The 15,417-nt window shown below is 38.7% G+C and overlaps 1 protein-coding gene across 2 annotated transcripts in view; it reads right to left on the bottom strand.

Annotated features, from left to right (window-relative positions):
- Window positions 1-15,417, bottom strand: part of LOC133622494 (receptor tyrosine-protein kinase erbB-4-like) — a 789,611-nt gene that overhangs the window by 225,815 nt on the left and 548,379 nt on the right. For both annotated transcript variants that reach the window (XM_061985295.1, XM_061985296.1), the window contains exon 5: window positions 4,862-4,927. In XM_061985295.1, coding sequence (XP_061841279.1) covers window positions 4,862-4,927 — 66 coding nt within the window. The remainder of the gene's footprint in view (window positions 1-4,861; window positions 4,928-15,417) is intronic.

Below are 15,417 nucleotides of genomic sequence, written 5' to 3'. Positions count from 1 at the left end.
GCTATGAAAACTCCTGTATAAAAAAACAAAACAATGATGACTTTTTTCCTCCCAATTATAAAGTCACATTAGAAAAATGTACACTGCTCTGAATTCTCAAATGACCGTGTTTTGTTGTAGGTATTTGGTAAACTCAAGAATAAAACGGATTCTAGCAAATTGAACTAAATGAGGGTGACGATGAGATTAGACCAGTGGTTCTTAACCTGGGTTCGATCGAACCCTAGGGGTTCGGTGATTAGGCCTCAGGGGTTCGGCAGAGCCTCCGCCGCGGAGGTAAAGACACGCCCGACTCATCGTGTAAATAAAAACTTCTCCCTATCGGCGTATTATGGATACCCCCAAACAATGTTACCTCTAATTTTCCATATGTGTGAGCAAACGCAAAAACTCCTTGAGTATTCGGTGGAGCACATGTGGTCACACCTGCAGCACACCTATCCCAAACCTGACTAAATAACAAGTTAAAGGTTTTATTATTGTAATCAAATGACAACAGTCATTTCCATGAGATTATTTTCTAATATAAGTGTTTTGGCCCACTTACAATGACTATAACATATTGTTTTTCATGAGTGTACTAGTATTATATGTCAGGGTGGGGGGTCCTACTTTGGAAATAATGTGTACCCCTTTCAGATATCACATTTAGTTCCCACTAAAACATTCACATGTTGCACAATGAGATGTAAACATGGGATTATGTGTACATTCCTGTGTCTTTCTGTTTGTAAAATACATATTATATTATATATTTCTTTAATATAATAACATAATTTTATGATTACGGTTCGGGTTCGGTGAATGCGCATATGAAACTGGTGGGGTTCGGTTCCTCCAACAAGGTTAAGAACCACTGGATTAGACTCTTTTAATCTGCAAACGGTGGCTCAAAATTAAAAAGGTTAAACTCCTGCATTTGGCTGAAAGTTAGTGAAGTGATCACCTATACTAGGGCGCGTTCTGATCAGGGATTGAGCGGGATCGGCCGATACTGATACCGATCTTATTTATTAACTGTTCATTTTAATCACAATTATGTAAAAGAAAAAAAAAAAACTCACAGGAGAACAGTATAACAATATCAACACTTTATTTCAACTTACCCCTTTTTACTACATACAATTGTTTTACCGATATCAATAGTCAGTATAAGTAATAACTGGATGCAGTAATAAGGAGTGCAATATTGGGATAGTGCAATACGGGAAGTGTGCAATACGGGGGGAGTGTAATGTGTGATCTCATAACCAACTAATATAACTGCGCACTGCTCACTGTCGTCACTGTATTGTCAGATGAACTGTACTGTATGTATGTATGTATGTATGCATGCATGTATGTATGTATGTATGCATGTATGTATGCATGTATGTACAGTATGTATGCATGTATGTATGTATGTATGTATGTATGTATGTATGTACTATGTATGTATGCATGTACAGTATGTATGTATGTATGTATGTATGTATGTATGTATGTATGCATGTATGTATGCATGTATGTATGTATGCATGTATGTATGTATGTATGTATGTATGTATGTATGTATGTATGTATGTACTATGTATGTATGCATGTATGTATGTATGTATGTACTATGTATGTATGCATGCATGCATGTATGTATGTATGTATGCATGTATGTATGTATGCATGCATGCATGTATGTATGTATGTATGTATGTATGTATGTACAGTATGTATGCATGTATGAATGTATGTATGTATGTATGTATGTACTATGTATGTATGCATGTACAGTATGTATGTATGCATGTATGTATGTATGTATGTATGTATGTATGTATGTATGTATGCATGTATGCATGTATGCATGTATGCATGTATGCATGTATGTATGTATGTATGTATGTATGTATGCATGCATGTATGTACAGTATGTATGCATGTATGCATGTATGTATGCATGTATGTATGTATGTATGTATGTATGTATGTATGTATGTATGTATGTATGTATGTATGTATGTACTATGTATGTATGCATGTACAGTATGTATGTATGAATGTATGTATGTATGTATGTATGTATGTATGTATGTATGCATGTATGTATGTATGTATGTATGTATGCATGTATGTATGCATGTATGTATGTATGTATGTATCTATGTATGCATGCATGCATGCATGCATGCATGTATGTATGTATGTATGTATGTATGTATGTATGTATGTATGTGTGTATGTATGTATGTATGTATGTATGTATGTATGTATGTATGTATGTATGCATGTATGTATGAATGTATGCATGTATGTATGTAATAATGTATGCATGTATGTATGCATGTATGTATGCATGTATGTATGCATGTATGTATGTATGTATGTATGGATGGATGGATGTAAAACGCTGTGTCTTGATGTCCAAGACAAATTTCTCCTCGGAGACAATAAAGCTAATTATTATAATTATTATTATTATTAAGTATCATGTCAATAGTCAATAACTAAACAAAAGCATACACTACTACTATCCGTTTAAATTCATTGCTTTTTATCAAATTCATCCTGTGTTCATGGAATTATTCCCTGAAAGTGTCAACAAAAACAAAAACAGAAAATTGCAAAAATTAAATTATCAATGTAATCACTCTAGTATTGATCATAACTACTGATTATTGTGTCGATCCGACCTCCATCTACACAGCAACAGAACACCGTTATACAGTTCTATTCTTTCTCTGGACTCCTATTAATCTATTTGTTCATTTCCTGTTCAGAGCTCCTGACTTTCTGCTGTAAAAGCGCTTCCATGCAGATTTTTTTTTAAATTTCACTAAGCACTTTGTTTCTTAAGCTATTTTAGCACCTGGTTTAGCGATTAGCACGCCTTGTCTTCTTCTGCGTGGTATCACTCGTTCTATAACATGTTCAGCCTCGGGTGATGATTATTAACTTAAGGCAGTATGGACAAGCACTTTTTCCACATTTCGTTATGTTACAGCCTTATTCCAAAATGGAATATATTCATTTTTGTCCTCAAAATTCTACACACAATACCACATAATAACAGTGTGGAATTTTATTTTTTTTTAATTTTGCAGATTTGTTAAAACTAAAAACATCTCAAATAAAACACATGTACATAGGTAACCACAGCCATTGCTCATTACTTTGTTGATGCACATTTGGCAGCAATTACAGCCTCAAGTCTTTTGAGCAAAGGCTGAGAAACTGTTTTTTTACTGCTAGACTCGAGAAAGAGGTTCCGCAGCCTCCACAGCAGAACCTCTAGATTCTGTAACAGCTTCTTCCCTCAGGCCATAGGACACTTGAACGCATCATAATAATCCCCTCAATTCCCCCCCAAAACGGGTTAACTCGCTGGACTATAAAGACAATATAACATACATCCATAAACGTGGATGCATATGCAAAAGTGCAATATATTTATCTGTACAGTAATCTATTTATTTATATCTGCACCTTGTTGCTCTTTTGTCCTGCACTACAACGAGCTAATGCAACAAAATGTTGTTCTTATCTGTACTGTAAAGTTCGAATTTGAATGACAATAAAAGGAAGTCTAAGTCTAAGTCTCTACACTGCAAAAACTGAAATATAAGTAAGATTCAATATCTCAAATAAGGGTGATATTTGCTTATTTTCTGTCTGATAAGATCATTCTTCTCACTAAACAGTTTTTATGTTAGAGTGTTTTACTTGTTTTAAGGGTTTTGGTTCTAAATAATCTCAGTAAGATATTACAGATTGTTGCTGAGATTTGATGACCTATATTGAGTAAAACATGCTTGAATCTAGAACATCAACTGTTGCAAAACTGTGTCATCAACACTCAAGTATAACACTTTTTTTTTTAAAGTAATAATTTCATACTTCAAGCATGAAAAAAAAAATAATCATGCCGAGCGCATATCATTATGTCAAGATAATGGCACAAGCATTTACTTAATTTAAGAATATTTTTCCACATATTGAGCAAAAAGGTCTCTTTTTAATTTTTCTACCAAGAAAAGTGCACTTGTTATTAGTGAGAATATACTTATTTTAAGGTATTTTTGGGTTCATTGAGAACAGGAAGTTTGCTATTCCCCCTTCAAAACCAATTTTTTGTAAAAACCGGTCTCCTTCCTTCAAAAACGAACTCCTCTGAGCGCGTTTGTCGTTTCGCCTTCAAACTAACACAGGAGAGAGATTGAACCCTTGTGATTACAACAACAGAAGCGCTTTTTTTTATAACTGCTCCGGTTTTGATTTTATGACCCTTCAAAGAACCGCTGCGCTGATGCTGCTGCACTGCTGTTTTTTTAAGATGGCTGCTTAAAAGCACGAAGCACCAGCATGCCCACACTATGCTGACAAGGTAGGTACACTAGACAAAAGTATTGGGACAATTCGGACTAAAAGTAGACAAAAGTATTGGGACACTTATGACGAAAACTAAACAAAAGTATTGGGACACTTACAACTAGTTTTACTTGTTTTGGAAAGTATTGACAAGCCGAATTTTCTTGTTCTATTGGCAGATAATTTTGCTTAGTTCGAAAAAAACACCCATAATTTTGTTTTTGTTTTTTCTTGTTTTTGAACACTGACTTTTTGCAGTGTAAGTGAATAATTATATACTGTAAATGTGATTATTTTTTAATTTTTTTTAATACATTTGCACAAATGTTTACGAAAACCTTTTCACATTGTCATTACAGGGTGTTGTGTGTAGAATTTGGAGGACAAAAATTAATGAATGAATAAGGCTGTTAAATAACAAAATGTGGAAAAAAGTGAATATTTTCCGGAAGCAATAATAATAATTGATAAACATCTATTTTTGCAACAGCCATTTGGATGGTTTGGGCCACATACTCACAGGTCTGACACTGGTCCTCCTGGTGACCCCAGCAGCGTCCGTTACACGAGCGATGACAGCGTCTACCTGCATAAAACACACACGCACACAACTTGAATTAGACACCCCTAAACAGTGGCGGTTTTATCCCAAGGCGGCATTCTCAAAGGGGCAAAATGCTTAACGTATTATCCGGACTATAAGCCGCTACTTTTTGCCAGCGCTTTGAACCCTGCTGCTTATAAAACGGTGTGGCTCATTTATGGATTTTTATTTGCTAACGGCCATAAAGTTTTGTATTCAACAAATAGTTTTTTTTAAAATTAAACCAACAGAGACACTGAAAAGGTGTGTTATTGTTAGTGCGATAGCGCCATCTTCTGGACGAGTTCACGCAATGCAAATGTCTACAAATGTACTTCCTGTTTTGAGCCTGGAACCGGAATTATAATTGTCCATAGCTAATCGGCTCGAAAGGATTCTTCATTCATCGCTCCAAGCAATGTTTGTGAGTTTTACAATATAACTAAAACGATGAATTCTTACAAAACCATCCCTTGTGGGATGTCTGTAGGAGTGTTTTCATGCATATTTGTACATTCTATTGTAATCAATGCATCATCACTTTGTTTAGTTGATTGGAGAGCGAGCTTTCACAGCAAGTGGGTCCATGATGATGACTTCTGATTTGTTTGGTCAACCGTTTTACTGCCTTGTGACAGGCACCGTTTGGAGACAATTAAAGTATGTAAATTCATATTTAAATGTTATATATGGCATATACAGTCGTGGTCAAAAGTTTACATGCACTTGTAAAGAACATAATGTCATGGCTGTCTTGAGTTTCCAATAATTTCTACAACTTTTATTTTTTGTCATAGAGTGATTGGAGCACATGTTAGTCACAAAAAACGTTCCTGAAGTTTCATCTGGCATCACATGGACACAGATAAGACCTTCTGGGGGAAAGTTATGTGGTCAGATGTTTGGCCACAATACCCAGCAATATAATTGGAGGAGAAAAGGTGAGGCCTTTAATCCCAGGAGCACCATGCATACCGTCAAGCATGGTGGTGGTAGTATTATGCGCTGGGCCTGTTTTGCTGCCAATGGAACTGGTGCTTTACAGAGAGTAAATGGGAGAATGAAAAAGGAGGATTACCTCCAAATTCTTCCAGACAACCTAAAATCATCAGCCCGGAGGTTCGGTCTTGGGTGCAGACCCCAAACACACGTCAAAAGTGGTAAAGGAATGGCTAGAATTAAGGTTTTAGAATGGCCTTCCCAAAATCTTGACTTAACTGTGTGGACAATGCTGAAGAAACAAGTCCATGTCAGAAAACCAACACATTTTGCTGAACTGCACCAATTTTGTCAAGAGGAGTGGTCAAAAATTCAAGCAGAAGCTTGTGGATGGCTACCAAAAGCGCCTTATTGCAGTGAAACTTGCCAAGGGACATGTAAGCAAATATTAACATTGCTGTATGTATACTTTTGACCCATTTTCAGTAGACCCATAATAAATTCATAAAAGAACCAAACTTCATGAAAGTTTTTGTGAGCAACAAGTATGTGCTCCAATCACTCTATCACAAAAAAAATAAGAGTTGTAGAAATGATTGGAAACTCAAGACAGCCATGACATTATGTCCTTTACAAGTGTATGTCAACTTTGCGGTGCGGCTAATATATGTAAAACCATTTTTTTCCTCTCTAAAGTTTGGTGGGTGCGGCTTGAATACCGGTGCGCTCTATAGCCCGGAAACTACGTTCTTTGTGCTTAGTGCTTAGGCTATTTGCTCATCAGGTCTGGACATGTGTGTTGGACGGAGGGTCTAAGACAGGGCGCCATCATACTTGCCAACCTTGAGACCTCCGAATTCGGGAGATGGAGGGGTGGGGTATATTTTCAAGTATTTCTTTTATATATATATATATATATATATGTATATATATATATCAGTGACGCACTAGAGGCAGGTGAGGCGGGGCCTCACCTGCCATCATGGAAAGAAAAAAAATGTAAAAAGAAAAAAACGTTATTAAATTGTTATATGTATCCAGTGATTATACTATAAAGTTATTTTCCATTTAACTTCACCAGTTTTAGATTATTTTTATTTAAAATCGCTGAATTTTCACATTTGCCGTTCAAATACTGAGAAGAGACGGTGCGGTGAACAGCAGCCAGTTGAGGCACGTCACTCAGTTGTGCCTCAACATGGATTCCGGACTCGGCTAACTGCTGGCCTGCTGTGCAGTGAGACTGTATTGCTATATGAAATATATTATACATGTCTATAGTTTAGTTAGCTGAGGTATATAATGTACAGTGTATTTTGTCAACAACTGTATGTGTGTAAAGTATTTCTTGTGCTGAGCGATCATAAAACGGCTGCAAAAGACGCACTGGCAGAGGCTCGCCTCCTGCACCCCCGCCGTAAAATGCACGGCAACCCCTGACGGGAGTGTTATATCAACTAAAGCCCACACTTAAACTTTCCACGTGCAAGATTGAATCTATTTAAAAAAGTTATTTCATAAGAAGCCAAAAAGTGCAAAAACAATAATGTTCGTGTTGGAGGAGTTGTGAATGACTGCAGGGCCACAACATTAGGTACACCTGCAGACTGCAGGTTTACCTAATTCACAACTCCTCGAACACGAACATTATTGTTTTTGCACTTTTTGGCTTCTTACTAAATAACTTTTGTAACCTATTTTTATGGGCTTTCCTCTTTGTGATGTTAAGTTCCTGTTATGCGCTGTTATACATTATGTGCCTTGAGCTTTTATTTTGAAGGCGCTAAGAGCGGAAGTGATGACACGGAGTGGAGCGGAAGTTTTTGAAAGAAGGTAAATAAAGTGGTCCTCGTGTAAACTGGAGCCTCCGTGTTTGTTATTTTGTAGTTTCATACAGTATAGGCGACATTTATAAACCCTCGGTTACACTTTTTTAAATAGATTCAATCTTGCACGTGGAAAGTTTAAGTGAGGGCTTTAGTCGATATAACACTCTCGTCAGGGGGTGCATTAATCCAGCACAACAGCGGCTCATAGACTTATTTTATAAGTAAAGGTAAGACCATAATAACGTTTTTTTTAATTAAATGTGCTTTTTTGTGTGCTACAGTTTGTATGTGTAAAGTTAAAGTTGAGTTAAAGTACCAATGATTGTCACACACACACTAGGTGTAATGAAATGTGTCCTCTGCATTTGACCTATCCCCTTGATCACCCCCTGGGAGGTGAGGGGAGCAGTGGGCAGCAGCGGTGCCACGCCCGGGAATAATTTTTGGTGATTTAATAACCCCCAATTCCAACCCTTGATGCTGAGTGCCAAGCAGGAAAGACTGTTGGTATGAGCTTTTAAACATAACCCGTTAACTGCTGCCAATCAAATGGTGAATAAGATACTCTTTAGGGTTCATATGTTTGTAAATCTGACTGTGATGAAGTCAGTGCCTCACCAGTCATGAACCCCACCGCACATCACTGATATATATATATATATATATATATATATATATATATATATATATATATATATATATATATATATATATATATATATATATATGTATGTGTGGGAAAAAATCACAAGACTATTTCATCTCTACAGGCCTGTTTCATGAGGGGGGGTACCCTCAATCGTCAGGAGATTTTAATGGGAGCATTCGCATACCATGGTTTATATAGGGCACAGAGTGGGTGGGTACAGGTTGGCCTAGGGGCGTGGTGATTGGCTCATGTGTTACCTAGGAGGTGTTTCCGTCTATGGCGGCATGTTGTTACAATTTCGCTGCGCTTGTTGAGGGATGACAGGTCTGGACGGTAAATAATAAACAGTTTCTCTTTCAAGCATAGGTTGCATCTTATATATATTATTGCATATTGCATCTTATTATATATATATATATATATATATATGTATATATATATATATATATATATATAATCCGTTCATGAATGAGTATATCCGTTTGGCCACCATGTTCAATGGAGAATTCTGATCTACAAAATGTGCAAGCAGCATACCCCTTCGCCTTCCAGCTGTCTTGGATGAACTGAAGTTATTTTTTCCAACCATTTTGGAACTTGCAAGCGTACTTCTTCTTCTTACTCGTCGTTGCCATGTCTCTTCTTCGTTCTTCTGCTTCGTCTCTGTTATGTTTTTGGACATTACTACTTGCCGTAGTTTTGAAGCAATGCATGATGGGAATCCGGATGCTGTGTGTCAGTGTATTAACGTGCCGGCTGGAATAAACACATGCTGAGAAATAGCTCCGTGCCTGCCTACTTTATGGGTTATAGATAAACTTATGGATAATGGAGACATATATAATAGTCTCCTTTTCAGGTGAGAGAGGACGCTAAAGACAGTGCCTTTAAGGCACGCCCCCAATATTGTTGTCCGGGTGGAAATCGGGAGAAATTCGGGAGAATGGTTGCCCCGGGAGATTTTCGGGAGGGGCGCTGAAATTTGGGAGTCTCCCGGGAAAATCGGGAGCGTTGGCAAGTATGGGCGCCATTGAAGCTAGAACCGCTACTGCCAGCAGAAACCTTCACAATAAAATTACATTGAGAGTCTTTATGGGTAGAAGACATGCTCCTTGGTTCTGTTGGCAAGTTGGATGTGATGGCATCTGCCTCTGGCCCGTCATCAAGGCTGAATTGACGAGCGTTAATAACAGAGTAAGTGGAACAGTGCAGGCAGACTGTCAACAGGCCCATCAACCACTCCCACTGCGGGGTTTGCTAACGTACATTCTAAACGCCGCTTGCCAAGAGGCCCCAATTTGGCAACCTCCACTCCCACATGTTTCATTGTCAATTTTTTTGGCCCACCCCCACTGGTCTTTGTTTCTTTTCCTCCTCGTCCTCCTCCGCCAGTGACTTATCTTGTCAACAAAATGTTTTTCGCACTCCTAAAAAACGTCTCCTCAAACCCGCGTTAAGTCGCCGGCGTCGCACGATACGCAGCGTTCGAGACCGTCAGGCTTTTTGTTTTTGTCAAGTGAAGTCAAGTTCAGAGGTGGGTAGTAACGCGCTACATTTACTCCGTTACATCTACTTGAGTAACTTTTGGGATAAATTGTACTTCTAAGAGTAGTTTTAATGCAACATACTTTTACTTTTACTTAAGTATATTTATAGAGAAGGAACGCTACTTTTACTGCGCTACTTTTATCTACATTCAGCTCGCTACTCGCTACTCATTTTTATCGATCTGTTAATGCACGCTTTGTTTGTTTTGGTCTGTCAGACAGACCTTCAAAGTGCCTGCCTTACTGGTGACGTTTCACTTCGTTCCACCAATCAGATGCAGTCACTGGTGACGTTGGACCAATCAAACAGAGCCAGGTGGTCACATGACCTGACTTAAACAAGTTGAAAAACTTATTGGGGTGTTACCATTTAGTGGTCAATTGTACGGAATGTGTACTGTACTGTGCAATCTAATAATAAAAGTTCCAATCAATCAATCAAAAGTGTGAAGGAAAAAAGACACTTTTTTATTTCAAACGTACATCCCGTCAAAAGCCTAAAGACTGACCGCACATGAGGACGTTCCTGTCTTCACAATAAAAGTGCCGCTCCATCGCGCCTGCGCTTTCAAAACAAGAGTATCCGAAAGCCTGCGCAAGCAAGCTAGCAAGCTACGGAGTTTGACGCCAATATATTTCTTGTGAAGTGTATAAAAACGAATATGGAAGCTGGACAAATAAGATGCCAAAAACCCACCACTTTCATGTGGTAGTAGACAGGAAGGATCCATTTGAAAACGTGGACGTTATCATCACAACTGTCTGATTCCAATCAACGCAAGTCATCAGAATCAGGTAATACACCAACTTATATTCTTGTCTTCATGAAAGAAAGGAATCTATATGTTAAACATGCATGTATATTCATTAAAACACCTTTAAAATGTAAACAAAAACAGCAAAATAAATACATATAAATTATATACTGTATGTATCAATGTAAATGTATGTATGTATGTATGTATATATATATATATATATATACATATATATATATATATATATATATATATATATATATACTGTATATATATGATATGAGTGTGTATGTTACTCATCAGTTACTCAGTACTTGAGTAGTTTTTTCACAACATACTTTTTACTTTTACTCAAGTAAATATTTGGGTGACTACTCCTGACTTTTACTTGAGTAATAAATCTCTAAAGTAACAGTACTCTTACTTGAGTACAATTTCTGGCTACTCTACCCACCTCTGGTCAAGTTCAAACGAGGCCCCCCCAACCTTTGTGGCTTGCCCACTGTTTGGCGCTAAAGCCGTCCCTCTCGCTCACCCCGACGGGTTTGATGTCAGTGAATAAATTGTATTCCCCCTGAAATGAGCAAAGTGGCTCATCCAGAAAATTGACCATTAGCACACTGCAAAAACTGAAATCTAAGTAAGATTAAATATCTCAAATAAGGGTGATATTTGCTTATTTTCTGTCTGATAAGATAATTCTTCTCACTAAGCAGATTTTATGTTAGAGTGTTTTACTTGTTTTAAGTGTTTTGGTCCGAAACAATCTCAGTAAGATATCACAGCTTGTTGCTGAGATTTGATGACCTATATTGAGTAAAACATGCTTGAAACTAGAATATCAACTGTTGCAAAGCTGTGTCATCAACTAATTCAACACAACAGAACAAATACCCAGAAACCCTACTAATTCATAGTTTGGCCGGGGGTGCGACTTATACTCAGGAGCGTTTTATGTGTGAAATTATTAACACATTACCGTAAAATATCAAATAATATTATTTAGCTCATTCGCGTAAGAGACTAGACGTATAAGATTTCATGGGATTTAGCGATTAGGAGTGACAGATTGTTTGGTAAACGTATAGCATGTTCTATATGTTATAGTTATTTGAATGACTCTTACCATAATATGTTACGTTAACACGTTCTCAGTTGGTTATTTATGCCTCATATAACGTACACTTATTCAGCCTGTTGTTCACTATTCTTTATTTATTTTAAATTGCCTTTCAAATGTCTATTCTTGGTGTTGGGTTTTATCAAATACATTTCCCCCAAAAATGCGACTTATTCTCCAGTGCAACTTAAAAATGTTTTTTTCCTTCTTTATTATGCATTTTCGGCTGGTGCGACTTATACTCCGGAGCGACTTATACTCCGAAAAATACGGTATTTACTCTGACGTCGGACGGAACGTCATCACGTTTGCGGTGTAACGTGGAGTGACACTTCAAAAGCGGGGCGGGAGAGACATGAGAACGAGGAGGAAGAAGGAGAAATACAGACAAACAGCATGGCGAGCAAAAGTCAGCATTACTTGTGTGACGAGGAGACTACCGTCTGGCTTAGCATTCTGAAAGGACTTAACATTACGGCGCGTATAGATGGAAGAAAGCACATGGACGGTGACGTTTATAAAAAAGTGTGTGAAGACTTGCGCGATGCTGGCTATGTTCGGACAACCGAGCAGGTTAAGTATCATTGGAAGACGTTCAAGACGGCATACTGTAAGGCTAAAAAACAGAACAACACCAGCGGCTGGAATCCTGCCGGTTTTGTCCATTACGACCTAATGGATGAATTATTGGGGAATAAACCGCTGACCTTGGCAGCAGAGGAGTCAAGCGGAGTGGATGTCAACTTCGACCCCTACTTCACATGTAAACGGCATACGCGAGTTCTCGAGCGCATGTAAACACCCCAAACCTAAGAATTACAAAACTGACCTCAGAGGGAAAACTGAACAGCAGGGGACCAAAAACGTTTGGAAATGCCCATGTAACCGCAGTCATTGTTGATTGTCACATCATGTTCGGATGTACTTTGTGGACGCCGTCTTGGCTCCACAGTAAGTCTTTGCTGTCGTCCAGCATTCCGTTTTTGTTTACCTTGTAGCCAGTTAGGTTTTAGTTTCGTTCTGCATAGCCTTCCCTGAGCTTCAATGCCTATTCATAGGGGCACTCACCTTTTGCTTATTTTCGGTTTAAGCATTAGACACGACGACAAACCCTTGGTCTCACCCTCCCCCCTCCACATCCCACCTCCCCAGATTGTAAATGATCAAATGTATATACCGTATTTTCCGCACTATTAGCCGCACCTAAAAACCACAAATTTACTCAAAAGCTGACAGTGCGGCTTATAACCCGGTGCGCTTTATATATGGATTAATATTAAGATTCATTTTCATAAAGTTTAGGTCTCACAACTACGGTAAACAGCCGCCATCTTTTTCCCCGTAGAAGAGGAAGCGCTTCTTCTTCTAAGGTAAGCAACCGCCAAGGTAAGCACCCGCCCCCATAGAAGAGGAAGCGCTTCTTCTTCTACTGTAAGCAACCACCCGCCCCCGTAGAAGAAGAAGCGCGCGGATATTACGTTTCATTTCATTTGTGTGTTTACATCTGTAAAGACCACAAAATGGCTCCTATTAAGAGACACGCGTACAACGCAGAATTCAAACTCAAGGCAATAAGTCACGCAGTAGAACACGCAAATAGAGCAGCAGCAAGAGAATTGAAGCAACAAGATGACCTGCGCCACTAAGACAGGGAGACAGCGCCGGATGACATACGCCAACATCTGCCAGTGGATTGTAAATGCCTGGGCGGATATATCGGTCTCAACTGTGGTCCGAACTTTCCGGAAGGCAGGATTCACGGAACTGCTGGACAACAATAGCAACATTGACTCTGATGACTTCGACGAGACGGAGCCGGCCATTTTGGATCCCGTATTCGCCCAACTTTTTAATTCGGACACCGAAGGAGAAGAATTCGAGGGATTTATGAATGAAGAATAACTTCAGAAAGTGAGCGTTATGTTTATTTTGTGTGTTGTGACATTGCTATTGCTCTGCACTATTTTGAATTTTACTATGTTTGTGATTGCACATTTGCACATTACCGTACATTTTGGGAGTGAACAGAGTTGTTAGAACGCTGGTTTTTAATATATTATTAAAGTTTGACTGACCTATCTGACTGTTTTTTTGACATTCCCTTTAGCGCAGTTAGATGCGGCTTATAACACGGGGCGGCTTATAGGTGGACAAAGTTTTGAAATATGCCGTTCATTGAAGGCGCGGCTTATAACCCAGGGCGGCTTATGGTGCGGAAAATACGGTACTTGTTCTTATGCTTTCTGAACTCACTATGTTCACTGCTCGCTGTACATATCCTACCAAGTCAGACCGACACTGTTTCAATGTCCATTTCTCTGATTATGCAATTGTTGATGACTGAAGAGCTAAATAATGTAAATAATTTGATGTATATACTCTGATGATTAACTTGTGTGATGACTGTATTATGCTGATAGTATATATTTGTACCATGAATTGATTTACTTGGACCCTGACTTAAAGGGGAACATTATCACCAGACCTATGTAAGCGTCAATATATACCTTGATGTCGCAGAAAAAAGACCATATATTTTTTTAACCGATTTCCGAACTCTAAATGGGTGAATTTTGGCGAATGAAACGCCTTTCTATTATTCGCTCTCGGAGCGATGACGTAAGCAATCCGACATTTTCTCACTTTCGTCGGTGTGTTGTCGGAGGGTGTAACAACACGAACAGGGACGGATTCAAGTTGCACCAGTGGCCCAAAGATGCGAAAGTGGCAAGAAATTGGACGGAATTTGTTCAAAATACGAGGGTGTGGGGAAAGCCGACGAAATGGTCAGTCGTTTGTTCCGCACACTTTACCGACGAAAGCTATGCTACGACAGAGATGGCAAGAATGTGTGGATATCCTGCGACACTCAAAGCAGATGCATTTCCAACGATAAAGTCAAAGAAATCTGCCGCCAGACCCCCATTATATCTGCCGGAGTGTGTGAGCTATTCAGTACAAAACTGACCTCAGAGGGAAAACTGAACAGCAGGGGACCAAAAACGTTTGGAAATGCCCATGTAACCGCAGTCATTGTTGATTGTCACGTCATGTTCGGATGTACTTTGTGGACGCCGTCTTGGCTCCACAGTAAGTCTTTGCTGTCGTCCAGCATTCCGTTTTTGTTTACCTTGTAGCCAGTTAGGTTTTAGTTTCGTTCTGCATAGCCTTCCCTGAGCTTCAATGCCTATTCATAGGGGCACTCACCTTTTGCTTATTTTCGGTTTAAGCATTAGACACGACGACAAACCCTTGGTCTCACCCTCCCCCCTACACATCCCGCCTCCCCAGATTGTAAATGATCAAATGTATATACTTGTTCTTATGCTTTCTGAACTCACTATGTTCACTGCTCGCTGTACATATCCTACCAAGTCAGACCGACACTGTTTCAATGTCCATTTCTCTGATTATGCAATTGTTGATGACTGAAGAGCTAAATAATGTAAATAATTTGATGTATATACTCTGATGATTAACTTGTGTGATGACTGTATTATGCTGATAGTATATATTTGTACCATGAATTGATTTACTTGGACCCCGACTTAAAGGGGAACATTATCACCAGACCTATGTAAGCGTCAATATATACCTTGATGTTGCAGAAAAAAGACCATATATTTTTTTAACCGATTTCCGAACTCTAAA

Source organism: Nerophis lumbriciformis, linkage group LG23 (genome assembly GCF_033978685.3).
Source record: "Nerophis lumbriciformis linkage group LG23, RoL_Nlum_v2.1, whole genome shotgun sequence".
In the NCBI taxonomy this organism is placed as follows: domain Eukaryota; kingdom Metazoa; phylum Chordata; class Actinopteri; order Syngnathiformes; family Syngnathidae; genus Nerophis; species Nerophis lumbriciformis.
This window is presented reverse-complemented; position numbering and strand designations above follow the sequence as displayed.